At 38.5% G+C, this 25,793-nt stretch overlaps 1 protein-coding gene across 1 annotated transcript in view; it reads left to right on the top strand.

Annotated features, from left to right (window-relative positions):
• Positions 1 to 16,347: 16,347 nt before the first annotated feature.
• col11a1b (collagen, type XI, alpha 1b) overlaps positions 16,348 to 25,793 on the top strand; it is a 98,230-nt gene continuing 88,784 nt past the window's right edge. The window contains exon 1 of the mRNA XM_008434369.3: positions 16,348 to 16,777. Within this exon, the coding sequence (XP_008432591.1) occupies positions 16,669 to 16,777 (109 nt within the window). The 5' untranslated portion in view covers positions 16,348 to 16,668. The remainder of the gene's footprint in view (positions 16,778 to 25,793) is intronic.

Genomic DNA, 25,793 nt, shown 5'->3' on the forward strand with positions numbered 1-25,793 from the left:
AAACACAAGAGAACAAACAAACAGTAAGATGGACAAAAACATGTACATACATAACCAAGAACAAAATAATTTATAGAAAGAAGTGAACACTTATTTAGCCCTACCCCTTATCTCAATTTAATGAGATGCATTACAAATGAAATATTAGCTGCATTAGAGAAACAATAGTTTATTTATTTTTTGTGAGTCTAAGTTAAGTAGACTCACAATCCAACAAATAGTCTTTTGTTAAATCCAACAGTGCAACTGTCTTTGTTCTAAATTGGATGATGACACGATCCTAAACACCATCATGGTCCGAGTTTATTGCACCAGATGTAGTCTACTCCCCTGTTGTATAAATGAAGGAACAAATCAGTGAACAACACTCTTGTGCAGTGTGACGCATCCATTAGTAACAACAAATAAAGACCCTGCAGAGGTCAAACTTGTTAACAGATCCTGCAGCTGTAAATACTCCTCAGCACATCAAAAGTTTGACTTTATTCACCAACAGATCCACTAGTCAGTGCAGATTAAGGCTTTGGAAAAAAGGCTTAAAGTTGGAAAACTTTTTTTTCTTTATTAACATTTAAATATACACTGAAAATCCAGTCTTACTATACTAAATGAAAGTCTCAGATTTCAAATCTCTGAGGTCAAATCAGATCTCTTGAAAGCAAAGTGTTGAGAGACTGAAAAATTCCCGTTTTGTGGGTGTTGTGTTCAGGATGTCACCAATAATCCAGGTCGGGGTTTCATTTTACCTGCTTCGCTGCGCATAGTAGTGACACTGTTGAATTTCTATTTAATTCTGTCATTCATCGCACGACTTGGATCATAACATGCATCCCTATCTCAGCTTTTAGTGCAGACCTGCAAAGTTATACGGGAAAAATGAAGCATGTCGGAAAAAATGCTACCTGAATGATGGTGAAAGGGAAAATGGTCTTTGGAAACAATGACAGTCCTATTGGGAGGAATGATTCCACATGTGGGAATGTTGCTCTGTTTTAAATGATTACAGATGTTCTGCTTACCCTATCTGTTTGACATGAGTGCACAGATAGCAAGAGTCCTCTGAATGCACTCGGAGATGGAGAAACGTATGCTCACCAGCAACTCTTCTTTTTTTTCTACAACGTGAGTTTATCATGCTCCTGTTGCACTACTTGTCACTGACCTGCTATGGCACAACATGTAAGGGAGCGGAAGACGGTTATACAGTACATAAGACCAGCTGTTTTGTCACCTTTGTGTTTGAGTCTCACTCGGAGTTTAACTGCCTCCACTGGAAAAGGCAATGGATCAACGTCACTCAAAAATGTTCCTAATGCTCTTTTATGTTTTTGCAGGTCCACCCAGCAGCTTCCTTCTCTAAAAGGCAGGATTTGGCCCTCTGACAGCCAGATGTTGGCCTTAGAATAAAGACTTGGGTGTTGCCAACCTGGCTTTTTTTAAAAGTGAAGCAGAAGAAGTTGAAACACACACAAAAAAACCCAAGACAGTTTTAACTAGGTATAAGCCAATGAGTGTCTATTTTTTTTTTAAACGGGAAGAGGACCTCTGGATCCACTCCATGCTGAATCATCATACATCTTTGTTTTGAAACGTTTATTTTCCAACCAAGTTCGCTGCTTGACAGGGAAGATGGTAGACACATTAGCAGATAAAGATCCAGATGTTTCTCTTGGAGCCATTGTAGAGCACAGGTTCATAAACTGAGGCATTCCCCAGGCGACGTCAAGTGGCAGGTCAAAGGTGAGATGTGACATAACGTTCACTGCTCAAAGTGAAAGGCACACGTTGTAGCTCAGGGATGTTGGGTTATGAGATGGATGTAACATCCAGTTCATAAGAGCATACTGAGGTATTTGAAAATCCCATTGCACGTCTACTGCAATTTAGATCACTATTGTAAGTACTTGCACCTTTTTGGAGCACAGATGCATGCAGGAAATGATGCTACATAAAAGTCTTTAATCCTGATAGTTTCTTCATTTTTTTAAGGGGTCAGACATTCTGTAATGCTCCAGAGTGCAGCTGGTATCCAAGATTTCACTTCTCAGTTTCTCAATATTTTGCTTTTCTTTCTCAATTTCAGTTCAGTGATACATATATAAATATATATATATATATATTTTTTTTTTTTTTTTTAGTATACTTGACTTGACCCTGATCTATAAATTGCTTGGCCTCAAACTCAAAACATTAACCAGTTTTTCCATCCATCCATCCATTTTCTTCCGCTTATCTGAGGTCGGGTCGCGGGGGCAGCAGCTTCAGAAGGGAGGCCCAGACTTCCCTCTCCCCAGCCACTTCTTCCAGCTCCTCCGGGGGAACACCAAGGGGTTCCCAGGCCAGCCGAGAGACATAGTCCCTCCAGCGTGTCCTGGGTCTTCCCCGAGGCCTCCTCCCGGTGGGACGTGCCCGGAACACCTCACCAGGGAGGCATCCAGGAGGCATCCTGACCAGATGCCCGAGCCACCTCAACTGGCTCCTCTCGACGTGGAGGAGTAGCGGCTCTACTCTGAGTCCCTCCCGGATGACCGAGCTTCGCACCCTATCTCTAAGGGAGAGCCCAGCCACCCTGCGGAGGAAACCCATTTCGGCCGCTTGTATCTGTGATCTCGTTCTTTCGGTCATGACCCAAAGCTCATGACCATAGATGAGGGTGGGAACGTAGATCGACCAGTAAATCGAGAGCTTCGCTTTTTGACCAGTTTTTCATCAACTTAAATTTTATTTAGGCTGCAGATTCGTTCCTCTTAGATGAATCAATGAAACAAAATCAAAAATAAAAGTTAAATAAAATATCTTGGTATCATAAAGAAGTTGATTCCCAAAGAGCATTGATTTGGTACGCTGATTTTTTTTTTTACATTTTACCCTTCGAGCACATGAATAGGAAATTATCTAAACTTCCCCATTTTTGTTCTGGCTGTGTGTTTAGCATCATTGTCTCCTGATGCTGAACACAGTCAGAACCACAATGCCACTCTCACCTGCCTCTGACATGCTGTCTTTCAGGATGACACTGTCTGTAGTGTCATCCTACATTAACTCATCCTGAGCTTCTCTGTCCCTGTAGAAGAAAAGCATGCAACAATGTTTTCTAAGGTGGAATGCTACACTTTGCATCAAGGCCAATTGATATATCAGTTGGTTCCACGTACATTTTCAGCTGCACCCATTGTTCATTAGTGAGTTGTTTTTTTTTGGATATAGAATTATTTGGAAGTGCCAGCCTGTATCGCTGACCTTATCCTAACCTTATCCACCAAAAGTTCTGCCATCTAATCAGCTGCTTCTCTCATATTATTTTCTATATATAAATTGGGATGTTGGGCTGTGGTAGGAGTTTGTCCCTTAATCGCTGGGTTGCTGGTTGGAACCCTAACTCCATCTGTCTCAGTCATTGTGTCCGAGGGTAAGACACTTCACCTATCTAGTCTGCTGCAGGCAGTCAGAGGGGCTGGTGGTGCTGGTGAGGATGCCGCAGGCTAGCTGTGGCAGTAGATTGCCAACGTGTGTGCGTGTGTGTGCGTGTGTGTGCATGTGTGTGTGTGTGTGTGTGTGCGTGTGTGTGTGTGTGTGTGTGAGAGAGAGAGAGAGAGAGAAAATGCCCAAATGAAGTATTTGTATAAAGTGGTTTACAAATACAGGTCATTTACTATTGAATGGTAACGTTGACAGTGAAAAATCTAACATACTGCGCCACATTGACGCTTTTGGTTAAAATGTAAGCTATACAAATCTTGTGAATTGAAAATAAAATTACATTTTGTGGACCAAACTCTTATTTTAAATGACAGTGTCAATGTGCGTTTTACAAATGTAAAATATTCACAAAACAACTTTTCTCAGGTGAGATTGTATTTATTTGTGATTCAGCTGACCAGGCGCTAAATGTTAACTTACGGTGCTGAAAGGGAAACTTGTTTTTTGATTAAAAACAGTTCTTCCACTTTCTTCTATCCCAGACTTGGTTTTTCAGAAAGCCTATGTTGTTTCGTCTGATTAGTAGAAAGAACTTGTGGAGGGACGTAAAGGCTCCACAGATTACAGGCACAGTGGAAACAACACTACATCCAGCCTGTGGTTTCTGTAACCCTAAACCGCCATGTTAGAAATCACCCAATCCATACAATTTTGGTGAACATGGAAAATCAGAGGCTGCTGCCTCTGCTAACCTAGTTTACCTTTCCTTCTTTAACTGCCTATTTTAATATTATTCAAAAAAAAAATATTAAGCTTGAGAGAAATGTACAAAAGCTGACTTCAACGATGAAGTTCTTAGAGGACGGAATTAAAAATGTGTGGAGCAAAAATGGTCCATTCATGCTGAAACTTGTAAGTGAGCAAGAGTGAATTACAACACACTCTACTTTATTCTTTTTTCATATCTTTGGCTGGAATTTTCTCTGTGGTCCAGAATGGAAACAAACTGATGAAGTCAAGGATCTGACTTAAGCCAACATGGTTTGTACTGCAGCCAGTTTTTGTATTAGTGACACTCTTTGTGAGCAACACATATTTCAGTGTTCTGATCTTGGGATTCTTTATGCTGAGTAACGTTTATGGCAGGATTACATATGCCTTTATGAGACATAATGCACCACACTGGTAAAATCAGCTGGAATTTAATTTACACCACTTAGCTCATTATAGCCACAATTAGATTTGTGGAACGCCACCGAGCCAAGATGATGAAAAATTCTACTTTAATTTCGGCTGTTTTAATAGCGAATAACAGCATCTCCTCCACCAGTTGCAGGCAGGTTGCTCGGAAATTCAGTTCTGCTTTACTGTCTCCAAAATTCAAAATTCTGCTGAAGAGCCCATGAGAATATGTGTCCAGATTTCAGGATTGCAGAAATGCATTGAGCGAAGCCAAATACCAAAACTCAGTCCAGCAAACAGCTGGGAGGGGGGAGTTTAGTAATGTGTTTTTTTTTTTTTTTTTTGTGAAACTGTTATCTTAAAAGCATGATGATTGGTTTATTTAAAAAAAAAAAAGTCCCCATATGACAGCTTTTATGGCTGGAAACCATGTGTGCAAACTCCCTCATTAAGATGTCAGAGGAAAATATGCATCTTGCAATAAAAAGTTAGTCAGTAGATATTTGCTTTGTCTCTATAGTGTGAGAAATGGCCTTTAGCTTTAATTTGAACTTCCACTGTGGCCAGGCTAACTATTCACAGCAAGGTCAAACAAACAGTCTTCAGTGAAGTTGAGATTTTGGTTGTAATGCTGTCAGAGCTCTTGTTTATTTTGCAACTGAATATATTTAAATTCTGGCTACCTGTGTCATACCCTTAAACTGATTGTACAGTTGAGTTGTTGAAAAAACATGCCAGATAGTATTACAGTTTGTTTCTTTTCTCCATCTTTTCAGAGACTGTATCATACAAAGCAAATGTATACATTCCATGTTTTAAGTGCACTTAAAGACAATGAATTTGAACTTGACCGTGTTTGTGTGTAATAGAAAATAAAATAAGATAAAGAGTTTTAAGCACTTCATGTAAGCTTGGGTTGCAGCTTGAAAAGTGATACGTGGGCAAATATGTTCTTGGTTAAGCTCGTCTTCTGAACTCAAAGTCTTTTTTTTTTCATGAGTCATGCTAAAATTGTACCTTAAACCAGTTCATGGTTTTTCATTTTGCTCTTTCCTTTTCACCAGGTCTTCTCTTTGACGGTGTACCACATACATTTTTACATTTTAACTGTAGCCTGGTGCCTTGATCTCAGCCACAAGACTTTATACAAAATTTGGAGGTGTGGGTCTGTACTGCATACGAATACCACTAATTGCTTTGTGTAGGGGACCTAATTGTGCATGTTATTTCTTTTTATTTTATTTAGACATGGTTAGCAGGGATTGTGCTTGGTTAGATCCTTTTTGGACAACCAAATCATTGCCAGAACACCAAGCACACCGCAGGTTCATGGAGAAAAGTTCTATAGTAAAGTGGCTGCTTGTGGCGCCTATAGCGTGTTGTGGGTTTGATTAGGTTATGGTGTTAGCATGCTGGCCCACGTCAGCTGCCAGGTTCTTCCACCTAGATATGCTGCCAAAATGGTCAGGGAATAAAAACCTCCTGGCACCAACCACATTCTGGCTAATTTTAGTCTTGTGATGTGGTCTTAACCACATTGGAGGATGAGGATAGCCTTACAGGTTCGAAGAGGATTGTCCAAAAGGAACATATATAAGAAAATTGACAGTATGCTTTACTGCATTGGCAGTTAAATGTAATGTTGCATGAAACACTGAATCCAATATTTATAAATGGGAAAAAACATTGAGCATATGTATTGTAAACTGAAGAGAGAAAAGAGAAAAGGGGTTTAGGATATGGCAAAACTTTTATTCATTTTTTTTACTGAATTTAAATAAAATGTATTTCAGTTCTGGTATTGATAAAATATGGTTAATATTTTTTTTTAATGACTCAATACTTTACTTTCAAATATAAAAAGCAAAATTGCAGATTCCTGCAGTCGGAACCTGTTACATTTTGATTATACATTTATCTGTATAAATTGGACTTAATTTATTTGCTTATGCACTTTAGTTATGAATGCTGGCTAAATAAATAAACTGACCAGAGTATAATATATGCAGATTTAAAAAAAAAAAAAAAAAAAACGCCTGCTAAAGCTCCATGTCCTCATTCAAAGAAATGCTCATTGTATAAACGTCACCAGCATAAAAAATATTCATCTTGACCATATTTAGTTCCTCTGTTGTTTATTTAGGAAATTTCAAGTAAATATTTATCCAGGAAAACCTCCTCTCTTGGTTTGAATTCATGACCTAATTTCTAAATGAAATACAGAAAACTGTCTAACAGTGTGTTTAGCAGTAGACTAACATAATGTCAGTGAATGTGCTACATAGAAGCAGTGTAAGTGTGCTTTACATATTGTAAGTGTTGAAGCCATTCTTTTTGCTTCTGTATGCACATTAAAATGTGCATACAGAAGATGTTTGATTTGACAAATTATTTTGTGTGCCATACATCATAAATGTACCAAATTATTTTAAATTTTCTTTGGTAAAATGAAAATTAATATTTAACGAGGATTGTGCATGTTAAAGTCATTCTTTTTGCAATTTTGTAAAAATCAGTGATGTCCAGGTTCTGTAGACTCGTTAATCAAACATTTTATTGAATGTGAAGTGAGGAATATTGAGTTGTGTGCGAAAATACTGAGTTGAGTTGCATTCGCAAGCGAATAATTTAACTAATTTTGTGACTTGTATTCATCCCCCCTTTCATTTCCAGAGCCAACCTTCAAAAATGATTGATCTACATTTGCAAACATAAGAGAAACTGGAGCATCAGTGTTTTCTCACAGTCTTCTGTGTGAGAATAGAGTAAATTGAAACAATTGCCATTGTGAGAAAGGCAGAGTGAAACTACATTCTCTGAATTAAAGTTAACAGAACATCAAAGGAGCTGCTGGAATTTGTGTCTAACCACAACAAACGGGAATAATGAGGAACATTCATGGCATATGACAAAACAGTCGCTCGACATGCTCTAAATCCACGAGGGATCAGGATGAGCGTAAGTCAGAGCAAACCATTCATGAACATCTACCAAGTTCCCCACTTTGTCTTTTCTTTATCTGTTTCTCTTTGACATGCACTAGTCCTTTCTGTAACACCCTACATATCAGCGCTTTTCAGCAAACTTGAACAACCTTTCGCTGTCCCACCAACTGCGATAAGATGTGATGTAGTAGCAGGTTTTGTCTCCTCCGCTGCCACATTTCTCAGCCTCCACATTCAGCATCTGCCAGCTCCGCTCTTCTATCAGCTTCACTACTGACAGCTGGAGACAGGTCTCCGGGAGAGCATTGGCTGTGAAATATGAGATGCTTGGGGGCTTGTTTGGATTATCACAGACCTCTCCACTTAACTCACCACAACACATGTTTGACTGTTGAGAAGAGAGGCATTTGTTAGCACTAGATTAACAAGTAACATGCAAACAGACAGATTCTCCTCTGTTCAGTTACACTGCGGAATTATCACATTGAAATGTGGCTATCGTACAGCGCAGTTGAGACTATCCATCTTTGATTATTTCATCCAGTCCACTCACAGACAGAAGTGTTTCTATGTTGTTTTTTAACTTGACTTCTTTGTGCCCATTCAGAACAAAATTATTACTTCAATAACTATCAAAAAGCCACCTCCTGGACACCTATACCTGGGGAGCCAACTTCAATGAAACTGAATTACCATGGTATTAATAAAAAAAGGGAGTGCAGTCCCGACCCCTTGACCCTTGCCGTATGCATTCTTCCTCTCTCATAACCCACTTTTCTGTCTAGCAACTGTCGAATTGAAGCCACCAGAGCTGAAAACAAAAAAAAAAAAACACGACATAGGAGCTACAAAAATATAATCACCTTAATGGTAACCAGTTAATCTGATCAAGTTAAATCGTTACTTTATTACCTATTCACAGATCCTTTGAAATAAAAATCCCTTGGACTTTTTCTCTAGCATGTAATTTAACTTCTGCTTAAAGAAAGTACACCTCCTTTGAATTTTTGGCTAATTTAGTTGCAGCAACAAGTTCAGGAGGGAAACCCAGACACCCGTCTTCCCAACAACACTGCTGAACACTGCTCAGCTCACTTTCTGGGATCCCTAGGCATTACATGGCCATAAGGGATGTAAATCGCTTAAGGGAGTTTTGGATCTGCTCTGTAGTCTGCTCCCAGTGGGAACAACCTGGAGATACTCCAAAGGGAGAGAGCCAGAATCTGCATAGTGGCCACTTCAAGGTGGGAGCTGTGACCACTTGGTGCCTTACAGACGATTAACCCTTTAGAATTCCTGCAGTTTGACCCAGAAGTACGTAATGTACCAATTGTGGGATTTTAAAACCAATCTTTTTACAAACAGTGCTCAGTGCTTTAAGAACTGGTGTAACATGATTCATTTTCCTGGCCAACATTCTGGCAGCAGCATGGTGTATAAGCTACTGCTTTTCCAAAATCCAAAAAGCTACTTCTAAAGAAGCTTTTTATCCAATAGGTTTCTCATGCATTTGTGATGAATTTTCCTTTGCTGGGCTGTATTTCTCCACAGGTCCCAGATCAACCAAACGCTAGTTTAGTCTGGCATTGACCAATCAAGACAAAGTATTTGAATGATGACTAGCTAATGTTTTAAAGTGCAATGAAAAGCTAATGTGTTATTTAAAAAAAAAAAAAAACTGAGACAGCTTCTGTTTGAATCTGATGGTTTCTAATTTCATTTTACTCATTTGTACATCTATTACTAATAGCTCCCTTTTTTTCCTGTATGGTACATGTTCCTGGCTCACCACTGTTAATACCTTGGACTGGTTTTGACAGATGCTGACCACTGCAGACTATGAACAAGCAATACATCAAAACACCACAGCCAGTCATTTGGCCCTTCTTATATTTCACTAAAAACCTATGCATGCCCAGTTTTTCTCATCCTTATACATCAACTTTGACAGCAAAATGAATAAATACCAGCTGCTGACATAATGAAGAGCTAGACCATATTATTTATCTTGCCCTTTAATGATGTTATGTCTGATCAGGTTTTTTTTTTTTTTTACCCAAAGGTTCATCTGTGTGATTTTCAATCCATTTTTATTGTTTGCTGTAATTTCCCGTCATTCCTGTAATATAATAACTTCACTCTTTAAAAAAGGATTTTTGCACAGATTAAAAGTGAAACTTTCTCATGTACAAAAAATAACTCTTGGTAGGTTAACTTATTGGCGCGTAGTAAGCTCCTATTATAAGCTTGCCCAGACAAACATACATTCCGCTCAGTGGTTCTGTGGTCTGTAGCGTCTAGTGCGCAGTCCTCTCCACCCTCATCCAGCTGCGCGGCGCGTTTTAGCTAGATAATTAATAGTAACGAGGAGCTCTTGAGGTTAGATCAACTTGTGATCTGGTAGCGCATGTCTGTGTTCAGAAGGGCTGAATAACTTTGTTCCTCTTGCAGACTGTGTTTTCAGCCGAAGCAGGCCATATTCTCTGTCTAAGGTAGACAGCTCAGTCATTTTGTGTCGGGTTCAATTTCAGAGGTGGTCCTAGCCTGTTTGGCGCCCTGGGCGAGCCACCTTTCTGGCGCCACCCTCACCTCCCACCCCTACATGACAGTGCTGGGAGGTGGGGGGATAAACGGTGACGGTGTTTTACATAGGCACTATTGACATTCAGAAAGACTCCCAAAGGACAGTTCACAGGTAGTGTGTGTAAAAGAAAAGAAAAAAAAAAAGATTACATGCTGACTTGGATTTTTTCATTTCTGTGTGGAACGAATTTAAAATTAACTCTTGTGAGAAAAATGTGTCTATGTGAGTATCACAGCTCACGAACCACAGTGAATAACATGGTGCCATATATTTTGTGCAAGTACATCTTTACAACGCAGATATTTTTAAAAAATAAATGAACAAATCAATGTTTACCATGTTCCAAGTCTTGAAGTGTGTATGCAAATGTTACTGTATTTAAAAAGCACAATTGAGAAAAATTGACTTAATCTCCAACCTGGTCAACTATTTCAATAACTAAAGGTGTCTTTAATGATGTTGTATTCACACTTTATCCTCTACACCTTGTTTCCACCCCCACACCTAAAACAGAGTCTTGACAGGCTGTTAAAACAAATTAATCTGAATTTTGTAATGACACAATCTCTGGTATCTTTGATTATTACTCTTTGCACAATCTCTCTAAATCATCCAAAGTCTTGAGTCTTCATGATATGTTCAGTACTTCTGCTCACCCAATCTCAGTGGTTTTTGTGTTTTGTGAAACTGAAGTGAAGTTTTAAGGGTTTTTTTACACAGTGCACCAGTTCTTTTTTTTTTTAGATCTGGAATCAGGACTATACAATATATCTAAAAGCAGCTATCATCACAATATTAAGTGTGTGCTGTATGACTATTGCAAAGCACTCCTTTAACTCTCAATAACTGGATGGTTCATATTTCAAGTGCCGTTCATTCTTACCAATTTTTCTGCAGTTTCCCCTTTGCTATATGCTACACTACAATAGCATTGGATATAATTTTAAGGTGTTCTTCAAATCTCGACCAACAGCGCCATAAGTGTGCAATTTGCTGTATGAGCCCCCAAGTTTTAACTGTGCAAAAAAGTGTGTAATTTATACTTTACATTATCTATCTGTTAATTAATCCAGGAAGGACTTTAATCTGAAAGAAGAATTTTAGACAGATATTTCACATTTCAACAAACAGCGTAGGCTACTTTCTGAAAGATGTTTAAGCAACTTGTTTTTGTAATACTGAGTATAAGTATTTCACTGCACTACTACACAGTTTAAATTCCTACAGCATTTTCTCTTCAAGGTGAAGTTTGTCTTCATTTTGAAGAAACACGTTGTTTGACAGGACAAACACATTTGATCAACAGCTTTGCTAAATGTGGACCATTTCCAAAGCTGTGTTTGTGTTCAAGCTTCTGAACGTCTATTAACTTTGCAGTAAAGCCAGTGCAAACTTTAAACAAATTGTCCTCACCTTTAAAAATACCAGCTGCAAATCGCAGCATGGCATGTTTATTACAAGTCACAGAAACATACATTAATTTTGGGGGAACTTTATTCCCCTCATTTAAACTCGACATTTCTTCAATAGCAGAGCCAGCTTGATGGTTTTGGATAGCAGTAAAACGAGTTTCTGTTTGAAACTGCAAAGCTTTGATTAAAAGCCATTTCTTCTAGGAAAACAAAGCAGCCGGGCTGCATTTTGAAGACATTTTTATTTTCAAAGCTGCCCTTGTCTGACCCGTGCATAGAGTATGGACTTATTATAGAATAATTATACAATGTCATCTTGGAACACATTTGTAGTGAATGCACCAGTTGTAATCATATGGTTCCAACTACAAAGGGAACAACTTTAAAGCCAAGCATGTCTACAAATTGTACACTGCACAACAGACTGGACATCTGTCATTGTATTCTGCCCTGCTGACTGAGCCAGGTTGTTTTAAAAGGGAGAGCTGAACATTTCATGTTTGGTTCATCCCATTTGCCTCTCTGCTGTTCTATGCAAACTGAAATTAAACCAAAAATGTGGGCTGCACTCCCAGGCACCGACATGAGCAAGAAGTTCTGACATAGTCCACCGAAGCCCTGAACAAAGCAAGGCAAAATAAAGATGCCAGGCTATCCAACACAAGAGCCAAAACCCAGACTGATTAAGAACTGCTATGATTTTCATATTGACAGCTTTGCACAGAAGCCTTTAACATCATTTTTTTCCTGTGAGAAATACTTCATCATATTCAATAGTTTGAGCAATATATTTAGTTTCTTACTTAAATGCAAAGGGACTAATAATAGCGTTCTTTCAAAACGCCGTCCTTCTCTCCACTCTTCCGTAGATGCTAAATTTATGGACTAATACATTTTTGTCGTGTCAGCTGTTTTTGTCACCTGAGCAGTGACGATCCATGTCTCTTAAAGAGCTACCACTGGAATAATGGCTGTATCTCTGCTGAAGCTCAACTGAAACTGCTCTTCTAGTTCAGGGTACTCTTGTTTTATGGCGGCTGCACAATCGTCAGATTTCTTGCGTTTTCTTTTATCACTCTTAAAGCGTGTGGTAGCAGCGTTCTTTAGCGTACAATGTGCAAGACAAATTTCCCTTTGGGAACATTGAAGTATTTATGTTCAGATCTCTACCAACGTTGGCATAAGTGTGAAATCTGCTCATCTCAAAATTTTAATTTGTTTTAGTGTTTGCCTTCAGCAAGTTCTGATCTTCCTTGGTCAGTTAAAACCGTCTGTCAATATAAAACCCAAATGCCAAAAACAATTGGAGAACTCAACCACCTGTGCTTCCAATCTTTGAGTCATTTTGAACATTAATTGTTATCAGGCTCTTGAAGTTCAGCTGTCAAAAAGAAGAAAATAAATAAGATTTAACTCATTCAGGAAACTCCCAGAGCCTGGAAAACAATTTATTTTGGCTTTTATATTTGCCACTGGCCTACATTGGGCCTATTTAGCTTTCTATTTGTCTTTTTCAGGAAATGTTGGGGTGGAGTAAGACTCTCCACCCCCTGCTTAATTTGCGTCTATTGTGTTGGATTTAGAATTGTGGGTCTTGTGTGAAAATAGCTTCAGTTTTTTCTATTAAACTTCGACAGGTTTTTTTCTTCGACAAAAGCTGGGGTGAATGTTGTGTTGGGTTTTCTTCTACAGCTCTGGCTGGTCTGGGAATCCAAGAACCACTTAAAAGCACACAGACCAGGTTGAAAAATCTTCTATTTTTAAAGATGTGCGAACACTGTAGTGGTTTGATTGTTTAAAAACAGCATTGATATAAAACTCAATAAAATGTTTACATGTGGAGATGATACCAGTCCACCGTGTGATGGCTGGTGCAAAATGAGGCATCATATTGTAGAGCCAAATGACCTCCATGTGTGCTTTTAATGTAATGTACTTTAACAGCACCATCTGGAAATCTGTTGCAAGTTTTAGAAAATGCATTTTCTCTTGTCATTACCAAAGATACCTTTCTGAGAGGATTATGTAAAATGGAGGTGTGACACTTTAGCAGTGACAAAGAAAAATTACTATTCATAATCGGAAATCTGGTGGAGTCTTGTGGAAGTAAACGGGCAAGAGGACAGATTTTACCTGACCCAACAAATGCAGCCGTTTAGCTGAACAATTTTTTCTCCCAGGAATATGAAACAATTAAAGTCCTTGGCTTTAATGGAAGTAACAACTGAAAACTGAGAGCTGCTGCAACTGATATCTCTGGCAGGGAGTCAACAGCCTGACCGCAGAGCCGACTGTTATTTTTTTGTTAGGTAAGATACATAGTTTCTTTTTTCTTTATGCATTTTCTGTTGGATAAAACATCCTACAGATGCTCTTCAAATCATGTTTGAAGAGCACATGATTAAATCAGTCAAAGAAAGGAGAGGATATTTGACTGCATATTCCATTATAGTACTTGTGCTGATGCCAATCCACATCTGAGAGGCAATTCTTGTCAGAACCAAAGCATAAAGTACCTGAATGCTGCCAGATTGGTAGTATTTCATGGCATTCATATGTTTTTGAGTGTCCCTGACCCACACTCACAATAAGTCTCTTCATTACAGAGACATCCAACCCAAACCCACCTCACAATTGCCGTGGATGCTGCAAAGGTAACTACAGTAAACAATAATTTTAAGATCATAGAAAGAGGCATTGAGCATATGAGGAAAAAAATTAACATGTAAACATTTCCGTTTGAGTGAAAATGAAAATAAATTTTTCAGTTTATCATAGGCTCTTAAAAAATATGTGTGATGAGATCTAATTGGCATTATATCCAAAATCTTAACTGTCAAATTTTGTATCATCCTCAGTTGTTGTAGGTGTTTCTTTTGACCAGTTGAGAAAGTAATGTAAATGAGAAAAAAAAGCTTTGACTGAATGTACAAACATGCAGCATAGAATGATCGTCTCCTTCTCCTTGCTTAGTAAATGATCACTCAAATGATCCTTTGTGGACTTAAATTCAAGCTGGTAAATTACCTACCGCATTTTTTGAAGGTCTCCAGGCAGATTTCTTTTACCCTGGCGGCTGAAATGTGATTGGTTAAATGCTTAAATATGAAAATACACGTCTGGAAGCAGCGCAACCAGGGTGCTAGCAAAGAAAGGAAGCGGACAGACCATTTGGATTTATTTAATACGTATTCATGGACAAAATATAATTAACATTAGTCTGTGATTCAGATGTGTTTAGGACAGCGGAGAAGGTATTGATGACCTACCACTGATTATTACACATCCACGTTTATAAAGAAATGGTCCCCGAGTAATTTATACTCGGGGACCATATGAAAATACACGTCTGGAAGCAGCGCAACCAGGGTGCTAGCAAAGAAAGGAAGCGGACAGACCATTTGGATTTATTTAATACGTATTCATGGACAAAATATAATTAACATTAGTCTGTGATTCAGATGTGTTTAGGACAGCGGAGAAGGTATTGATGACCTACCACTGATTATTACACATCCACGTTTATAAAGAAATGGTCCCCGAGTAATTTATATAGTAGGCTGCCCAGTCATTGTTTCACTCACGGTGTTGGTGTTGCGATATTGTGCCCAACTGCTTTCTGGGTAACACAGACCAACCGACACACTGCCGCCGCAGCCCATAGACATAAGAGTAGACCCCACATTGGCTTCTCCGGCACAGGAAATACGGCGGCCATCTTGGAGCGGTATATCCTCCTACTTTGCTCAACCAAAACAGCAGAAGATGCCTCAGGACTGAGGGATATTGTTGTTCTGATCGATGGACTATTGATGTGAGGGCTCCACAGACAGCATTTCACAAGTAAGATGGACATATTATTGTGTATATTTAGTGATTAGAATATTACTTTACTGTATTTATGTTCACCGGCAAGATACCAGCTAGTTACAGTACTTGGTGTAATATGGGGTTCAGCCCCGCTATGAAGGCTAACCGAGATTCTGTAAATCTAAAAAAATGTCATTTTGCCTGCTAAACACATAAGCTAAGTGGAGTGGTGGACCGCTCCAAGATGGCCGCCCTAAATCTCGTCAGCGACAATAGGCAAGAGCGGTCCATGAGGCATCTACTCATGTCTATGCCGCAGCCTCTGTCTCTCTTCCCCCGCCCCTCTGCCCCCCCTGGCTTTAAATGTGTTATCAAACTTTATTAACAAACCAGCGTTCTGACAACTATCCCAGCATGCACCGCGCACTTCTAATTCTGCTGGGGAAAATGAAGTCGGCGGCTGCTTACCGTAGTTGCTAGACCTGTTGTGGCTCAATATTGGTCCATATATAAGGCGAACCGGATTATAAGGCGCACTGTTGGCTTTTGAGGAAATTGAAGGTTTTTAGGCGCCTTAAAGTGCGGAAAATATGGTATTTAATTTTTTGTCTTTTCTGTGTCTTTTGTCTTGGGTGGACATTACTGTGTTATGAATTGATACACGTATTTGCTGTTCCAAGCATAATCTCATCAGTTTTTGGCAACTTTCCGAACTGTCAGCTCACTTTATTTCATTCAAATTGTATATTTCTCCATTTCAAATAGGGGAATGAATATAAACTACCCCCTTTTAATTTAAAATGGGTCCCCCTCTCAAACTCTGCCCGGGCCCCTGCATAGCCTTGGGTCGGCTCTGCCAACAGAACCGGGATGCAGCGACACTCCGGCTGGCTGATGCTGTGACTTTCCTCGAGTCGCGTTCAGGGAGGCGGGCCACGGTATAAGTTCTTCAACTTCTGATTTGATGGTGTGATTCTCCCCTTCAGGATGTCACAGTCGGTTCGGGTTTAGCGTTCCGGGTTTTGTCCTGCCTCCTCACGCACCGCGCAGGGAGCAAAAGTATCTTGCGCTTTTTTTTTTTTTTTTCCCCCTTTCCATGAAAACTCTTCACCATCAGTCAGAGATCTGGGCTTAAAGGGAGAGGATCTGACGGGCCCAGTTTGACTCAAAGATAATTCCATATATATTTCCACAAATGGCGCTTTAGTAAAAAAGAGAAAGGGGGGGGGAAAAAAGCATATTGAGGATTTTGGAGGGGATATAACTTTTTTAAATAAAGCCGCCCGTTTTTCTGCAGCAGCTGCGGGCGCTCACCATGGAGATGGAAAGATGGACCATCAGGTGGAAAACGAAAAGGCGTCTATTAGATTCAACGCTAGCCGCGGTGGGCACGTTAATCCTAATTCTACAAAGTGTCAGAGCAGGTAAGAGGCTGTTTATTGCTGAGTTTGCGTGGTCTGGAAAACTGGAGAGGGTCTGGCACACAGCCCGAATAGAGCAGCTGGGTCAATGAAGCTACGTGGTACAAAGGAGTTGGGTCCCACCTTTTGGCAATTTAAATAAAATAGCTTGCCTGTCACTGGGACTCTAACCTAACTTGCCTATATCATTATACAAAACACATCATTTTTCAGTGATTTAATATTTCTGGTGTAGATAATTGCTCAAAGGTTTAATTGAAACAGAAAAGGGTACATCATGTGACTTTTGAAGGACCCGAGGGTAGAAGCTGAGTGTGTGGGTTATACCGCACTACTGAGCTTTTGTGATAACCTTAAATTTTTAAATGAAATTTGACCTCGTAAAACCCATCATCTATTTAAAAGAGGGAAAAAAGTTGTGGCTTGATAAGAGATGTACTAGATTTGGCCCTTTAGACAAGAAAAGGTAAGGTAAAAGTTTATTTTATTGCAAGATTTGTACTATTCAAAGTGCTATGCATAAAAATAAAGAACCAAATAGCTTTGTAAACCTTAAATTTATTATTGGAATAATAAAAGGCATTCATTTAAAGGAGTCAGTAGTTTCTGTACATCTCAGATTTCCAGGGAATTGGTTCCAGATCTTAGTGCAGCATCCTCTTGTTTAATCCTTGTTCTGGGAAAACTGAATCAACAGATCTGAGAGAGGTCCAGACGGTTCATGCATGATGAGAAACTCTTAAATGCATCTAGGCTCAAGACTATTTAATGTTTTATTTACCATAAATAAGAAATATTGCGTCATGCAAGTAATTCTGGTGTGTTCATCGGTGATTAATGCAGCAAAGATTTTAGTTTCTGTGATAAATTTGGGCCACATTTTACATTTTTTTTGAGCGACTTGAAAGAAAATCTTTCTAAGCAAAACAGTTTGTTTTATTCCTCATCACTTTTTAAGACAGCCATGCTTTTACTCATAACTTTTACTCATGGTATTTGGTATTATCTCAGGCTGACCACAGATAACAAAATATGCACCGAAATTGATCTAAGCTCACTAAATGATTAAAATTGACACACTGTTTTCATAATAAATTACTGTGCTTTTTGGTATTGTAAGATACCTGTATAGAGATAGTAGGACTGCACAGTCTGACTTTTAAGTGTACAGGTATTGTGATGAATTTTTAAAGTTTATATAATACCTGGGCACGAGACAGAATTCTTCAAGTGGAATTTATATTCTGGGCTGAAAGATCACCATCTTTCCACATTATTCAGACTCCCACTGAGTCCAAGAAGGGGCGTCGATGGAAAAAAAGATGGGGAGAAAGAGTCTGGAGTATTTTCTTTGCTTTTAAGAAGACATATGAGGGTCACACAAATTCTTTCCTCTGTGAAATCATAGTAATAGACATATTGTTGTGTATCCTTTGCCAGAATATATTCATGCACTTAAATATGACATTTTTTCACATATAGCAAGAAAGTTTGTTGCTATATTAACCTTTTAAAGTATGATTTAATAAGCAATTGTTAGAAAATTGATTTTTTTTTGGGGGGTGCTTTTGAGAAAGGAAGCAAAGAAAGAAATATTCTCATTTCTACAGTATTGCGTCATATTTGGTACATTAGGCTTTTGAGGTCATGTAACATATCTAAAAAAAAAAACTTTTTTCCACACTTTTTTGAATGTATATATTTTTATATATTTTTTCACTATTTTTCTCAGTGCAGCTGGTTTTTGAGACAATTACCTTTGTTAGGATAACCCTGCCCTGAATTTTATTGAAAATTCCACAAAGTGGGTGGAGCCAAGAGACAAAGTGGGTGGAGCCAAAAGAGACTGAAGGTCACGACAAGTGTGAGGATGAGGGAGGGGGATGGGGGGTGGGGTGACAGGAGGGGGTGAGCGGGGTTGTGTTTAGGATGAGAGACACACTAATGCCGCTATATTTAGCCACTTTAAATATAACCTCCTGCGACTTTTTACCAAAAAAGCCACTAAGTGACAAATCTGGCAACTCTTTTTTGTGTTGTTGGAGACTATTATAGTTTCAAAGCAGCTCTGCCGCTGCCCTGCTGTGTACTGAGCTAGCAGAGAGAGCTACTTTGAGTCCATCCCGCTTCCTGTCCTGCAGCATACCGTCACCAGCAATCAGAGCAGAGGAGACCCATTCCACTCCGTGGCCACTTTGCGAATAAATCACACATTTATAGAGCTGAGTAACGCTATCAGTCGATGCTCTCTGTGGCCACGCTCACTATTTCAACTCCTGACCTGCCACAGGGCAAAAGCGTGTCTGAACACAGGACTTTTTTGACGAAAAACCGTACTGTTTTAAAAAGTAAGGGAATTCAACTGCTTAGGCATTATTTGACACTGAGATGGTTTTAGGCGAAATAATGTCAAACTAAGCAAATTTGCATAAAATGCACACAGAGAAACATACAGATAGAACCCTAAATAACTTATTGAGCCAATTTATCAGCAAATAAAGGTGATTTGGGGATTAGTTCCTCTTTAATCTTAGATCTTAGAAGTGTTTGTGTCAGAAGCAATACATTAGATAAAGATTTTTATTGAGTCTTCTACCTGTTTAACAAAGTAACAAATGTATCATCCGTGTATTTTTTAGATGTTCACCTCTGTAGTAAATCTAAAAGAGATACACTTTCCACAGAAATGTTTGTCTCAAAAATGATTTATTGAGCTTTGTTGGGTTAACCTTTTTGAAGCCTAATACGAGATATAATTGACAGAAAATTCCGAATTTTAAAACTGAACTGTCGTTTCTTGGTCACCAACACCTGATTTTATCTATTTTCGGCATCATAAGTGATACATGAGGTGCTTAAGTCTGGTAATCATTAACAAAATGATGTTAATGATCATTTTTAATGTTAATGATCAAAACCTGTAGGGTTTTTTTTCCCCCCACAGGTTTTGTTATTTGTATAGAGAATGTGCAAACGATATGCATTCACCGTTGTTTGATGTAGGAGATTTCAGCGGAAAAGGCAAACTTTTTTCAAAAAATTTAGCGGTCTTCAAAATACCCGCATCATATTTTTCTCTAGGCAGATTTGTGATATAACAGTTTTGTTATTATTGATACAGGTTTTCTGAGATTTACTTCCTCTTATTTGGAGATTTTTCTATGAAAAGTGATTAAAAACATTCGTGGAAAATCTGCCTGTTTGCAGATTTATTCGTAGCACATACCTGACATAGTCAAAAGAAAACGCAGCTTGGGAAGCTGAACTACGTTGGCGTAATGCTTCATGACATGCTAATGGCTAGCATTGCTAAGCACTCAATCAAGTAGCGACATTTATTGGCTCTAACCTCAAGAGCAAAGATAAAGAAGACTGTAGACATAACCTATGCAATAATGCTAAGATGGTTTCCACTATGCGTATTAATACATGCTAAGGTATGTTTGGTTTTTTTAACTGTTAAAACGGTTATTAGCGTTTTCAGAGGAGATATTATGGTTTTTTAGCAGTGCTCATTTTACTTGTTTTAAAAATATACAAGTACTTTTCCCACTGAGGTCCAACATTGTTAAAGTTATAGCTGTTTGATAATATACTTCATCAAATTATAATAAAATAATATGCTTAGCCTCATAGGGGTCAACTTAATTTAGAACCATCAGCATCATTTTCTTCCAAGTAATTGATTATTTCCCTGACACATAAGCACATCTCAGAGACCTGAGCTAAAACGACTATGAGCACAAAGTCTGTAGTGCTATGCTTGCACATTCGCCCATGTGTCTGCATATTGACAGATGTTTAAGTTGGCCATAATTGCATGATGTGCTAGCAAACATTTACAGGCCTTCTAGCATGCTTTAATTGCTGCCTATACTGCCAACTCCCTGTGGATGGTAGTGACACAAAATAAGACAGACGAGACATCCTGAGATGCTGCTGCAAAACCACAGAGCCGCAGAGACACGAACTTATAATCGCCCAGGTCTGAAAGGGAATCACAGACTAACCCTAAACTTCAAACTGGAATAAATAAATAGATGAAGGGCATATGGACTTTTTTGCCAGTGGAGGATGAAATTGTGTTTTGATGTTTTACAGTGTACAAACTGGGGTTTGTCATGTCAAAACATGCTACATGTTACATAGGAATGACTTGTAAACATGGCAGATGCTATATCATAGCTCCTTGGCAGCAGTGTCATTAAAATCATAGACTGACAAATTACTACTCAGACTGCGGAGAAACTACTTTAGTATGTTCACCATGAGAGAACTGTCTGCTCTCTCATGTGGCTTTCTGTCCTTATCATTAGAAAATGTTTTATTTCTCTTTCGGCTAAAGGGATGAAAGTTTTTTTTTTGAGATATGTTGAGAGAAATGCACATTTACTTCACCTTCTTGGAGCCTGAAAAGTGAAAAAGCCGTACCTACTTATTTTGGGGTCCATAATGGTTTTGGGATATTGCCCCATTTCTTCAGGGCTTCTGTGGAGCAACGGCTGTGGAAGGAGAGGGGGCTGACGAGTCGGGGGTGTCTGGGAGAGTCTGTGTGTGTGTGTGGGGGTGGGGGGGTCGGGTTCTTGGCCAATTCAGCACATCTGGAATATATGAGCCCTTGAGGTATGCAGTAACGCAGAAAGGCATTCTAAAACTCACAAAGAGACCTTCAGTCCAAGCAGTCTTTTTTCAGGAACCAGTAGCTCTGAATTTGGGACTATTTTCAGACGAGCCACAGACTATTTTCCTTTTTATGAGGCATTTTGTGAGAGGTTTCAAACCTGCCATTTGATGCCTTCACTTTGTCTTTTTATTCTGCCTCTGTTTAAATAATTGTACAGTCTATTAAACTGTTATTTGGCGGCGTCGTTTGTGGAGACCTTTTCTGACCTTCGCCCGATGAAGTTTATTCTGAATTCATCCGAGATGGAAAAGGAAGATAAATCGCTTGAGTTGCTAGATTTCTCAGCAGTGTCACTAAGAAAAACAGGAGAGAACCAGTTTCTCTGAGCCAGTATAGACTCCGTACTCCTCCCTTGCTTTCACAGGGCAGATCTGGACTACTTCATATAATGTTTTGAGCATATAGAGGGTTGAATCACATCTCAAGCGGTTATTCACAGTGGAAGTAGCAATAGGGATGTTTTTTTTTTTTTTTCAGTTAGTATGTATGTTTTAGTTAGGGGGTAAAGGGAGTGGTGCCAGCACCATAATGGCTTCAGCATGTAGACTTCATAGCTCCACCTATCAGGATTGCTCCTGGTGTCTAGAAGCAAATAGGAACTGCGCAATCAGCACTTCCTGCCTTTCTTTGCTACATCAACTGGAGTAATTTTAAGAATGTTTAACTTGTTTTGATATTTCAAAAAGTTTTTTTGAAAGGTGTATTGTATTACAGCACAAGCTACAATCTAATATACTTTTTTGTATTATTTTGTTACTTTGAAATGTTTCAAATCATCAAACAGGTTTTAATGTCAGACAAAAGATAACCTGCAAAAATAAACAGAGGCACCTTTTCCAATAACTATTTTATTCATTAATAGGAAGAAAGCTATTTAAACCAGCCTGACTCCATGTCAAAAAAGTAATTGCCTCTTAATAAGTGGTTGTGCCACCCTTGGCAGCAAGACCTGCCATCAAATGCTTGCGATGACTTGTAATCAGTCATTCACATCACTTTGCAGGAACTTTGGCCAACTCTTCCTTGCAGAATTTTTTAATTTAAGCGCCTTTTCAAGCATGAGCAGTCCTGTTCCAGACCACAACACAGAATTTGGTCCAGAGTATTTCACTCCCGAACCTTTATTTTGTTTCTTTTTTTTCTTTTTTATGAGACATTCAGAGTTTAACTTGTTGGTGTGCTTTAGATTACTGAATAACTCAAGTGCACCCAAGCTTAAGGCCACAAACTGAGGCTGGCACTCTGCTTCCAGATTTTACACACTGCCAAATGTGTTTGACTACAATCAAAGCATTTCTGAGGTTTCTTAGCTATCTTCATGTTGTCAGATATTTTGTTTAGGTCATTTATTGATTCTACATGTTTGGTGGTCATTCGGTCTTGGCGTGGAGAGTGAAAATGAGCTCAGCTTAAAAAAAAAAGTGCTTAATTACTATTAATTCTTGAATTAATAAGTGGGTCAAATCAAAAAGTAAAACCATATAAAATATTTGAGAGGGTTGACTCTTCTTCATAGCACGGCAAAATCCGTATTTGCACTTACAAATGGTATCTTACCAGTTAACCTCGGCCACTTTTGGGAAAATGGACGCTAATCTTTCAGCAGAGGTCACGTTGGTCTTCAGGAATTTTAGTCTGACCAGTCAGATCCTTGTTTATCAAAGACACATCCTGCTTCTTGATCCAGTTAAAAGCCAGATGAGTCCAGTTATGTCTAGACACAGCTGTCATGATTTTTCATTGTTTTCCTTTCTGTAAAAGTGAAAACAAATAGCTTGTGGAAAGAATTTGACTTGGAGTTCAGGTTTTACTACTGGTTCTTGTCCAGCTTACCATTATATTGAAGTGCTATTATATTGAAATGCCCTAATCATATTTAAGTGTATTATTGCTGATTAACAAAATGAAAAAAAACAACAACCTATAACTCTGGATTAAAGAGCTAAATAGTTGTACTTTTTAGTTTCAATGGGAAGACAGACTTGAGACTGGAGTAGAGGTTCACCTTCAGCAGGACAACAACCCAAAACTTACAATCACAGCTACAATGGACTGAGTTCGATCCAAATATTTTGTATGCATTAGAGTGGTCCAATCAAAATCCATCGAGAATCTGCGTTGATATTTCAAAATTCAGACTCTGTTCATTCAGTTTGACAGAGGTTAAGGTGTTTTGCAAAACAAAATTAGCAAAAGCTTCAGTCTTTTGATGTGCAAATTAAAGCTGGTAGAGACATAACCCAAAATAGATGCAGCTGTAATTGCAATGAAAGATTGGCTCTGAAACTTAACAGGCAGGCTCAGCATGAATAACTTCTTCAGATTTTATTCATCAGAAGAAAAAATAATAATTTTCCGCCCTTTTATTTAACATTGATACACTCTTTTGAAAGGTTGAGAGTATGAATGCCTTTTTGCATGGCTTTGTATACAATACAGCAGAGTTTGTAAAGTCACATTTCCAGCCACATATAAACAGTTCTGTCTACAGAAACAGGAAAATGATCTTCTGCTGGTGGGTTCTGATTGTGTATTTTTCTGACAAATAAAGCCTCAGGCAGACATGCTTTAATCATAGATGAAGCCAGTGTTATTGTTTGTACTAGCACGTTAAAACATGCACTCTATCAGGGCTCTATAGCTGCTGATGATGGGCTTCCCGGAAAAGAGGAAATTTGAGTTTCAGAATAAAAACAGTTGCAGCCCAATACATAAAGTAAAAGACTGCAAGGAAGTGAGAGTGGGAGAAAAGGAATGTAATTATTCACTACAAGGGTGAACAATTTGGTCACATCCAATAATTCAAAATTAATTGTGTGTGCGACTAAAGCTTTTTTCAGGAAATGGCCATGGTCTTAAATGTATAAATAAAAAGTTCCCCCAGAGCCAGAACGTGCCATCAGCCATTTCAGCATCAGCAAAACAGCTCTGCTGAGTAAAAAAGAAGAGTCTCTGTGGGCTAGTCTTTGCAACTCAACATGTAGCCACTTCTTTCAGTCTCCAGTGGCAGCCATTGGGTGGTGCCTAAACACTTGCTCTTACAAAGCGCTGCATATTTCAGAGTTGTCTCTGTTCCAGGACACCTGATTCAAATGATTGCGTGACCTCTTCTGCAGCCGTCAGGTGCTGCACAGGCATGTTAATTACTCACAGGTTTAAGACAGGTGTGTGGCAGAAGGGAAACACCTGAAACATGAAAGGCATGTTGATCCAGTGTTTCTCAATTCTGAGGACCAGAACTGAGAAACTCTGGCCTCCCCTTTCCTGGTCAGCTCCTCTAGACTAGTGGCAGCAGCAAAAAGGAAACAACTGGTAGAACTTCAAGTCTGTGAAAGTTATCATACAAATGTTGTCTCAGTCCAATGCTGTAAATGGCACAATGTAAAGTCATTGTTGTAATGAAGTGCTGACTGCAGAGTATCTGAAAGAATAAGAGCTTCTTAAAGAGACAGAGACACCATTTAAAGGGGTAAAATTACAAAGTCAAATTTATTTTTATTCATTTTAATATATATATACAGAATTTTTACATGAATTGAAGATAACTATGATATAAATAGCATTATGTGCCTGGAAAATACACAGAACCACCCTTTTAATTTATGCTCATCTTAAATTGAAATAAAATTCATCTTAAAAGCTTTACATTTATCTTATTAAAGCTTGACAAACACTAAAAAGAAACTGAAATGCATACTTCTTTGTTTGTCAAAACGGATACAAGAAATAATGGTCAGAAAAATGTTTATCGGATGCTTTCAGCAAAGACATTTTTTGAATCATCGTCTGCTTTTCTGAAACATTTTTGGCGTCATATTTGACTCATAGATTTGTTCAACATTATCTGCTTGCTTGTACAGCAGTTATCAAAACTAGAACTAGAAAACAAATTCCCATGGGATTTTACATTTTCATGGAAAATGTCTAAAACATATTGAGCTTTATGAGTGAAAGGGAAAGGAGAGCAAGGAAGGGATGTGGCAAAAAGGATTATAGAGACCTGTTTAGTGGACGGTCAGATATTGATGCTTCCTATAATTTCTTTGCACAGCCATTTTAAGACCAGACATAAGAATCTGAGTTGGCATGATCTGGTTTTAATCTCTGATAGTTGACAAACTTGAGTAAAAAATGCGTTCAGAGTGTGATCTAACTGCTTTTATTTAAATAGAACAAGACTTACTACTTGGTTTTCTAACATGATGTAACCTATGGATTGTAGAGTTAAAAGTTTTATTTTGACTAATGCAAAAATGTTGAATAAAACCTCTTGATAATTAGCTGTGGTTTTAAAATTAACATCTGACGTTAGTTTGACAATAGACAAAAAGATTG

Source organism: Poecilia reticulata, chromosome 17 (genome assembly GCF_904066995.2).
Source record: "Poecilia reticulata chromosome 17, P_reticulata-male-v2, whole genome shotgun sequence".
Classification (NCBI taxonomy): domain Eukaryota; kingdom Metazoa; phylum Chordata; class Actinopteri; order Cyprinodontiformes; family Poeciliidae; genus Poecilia; species Poecilia reticulata.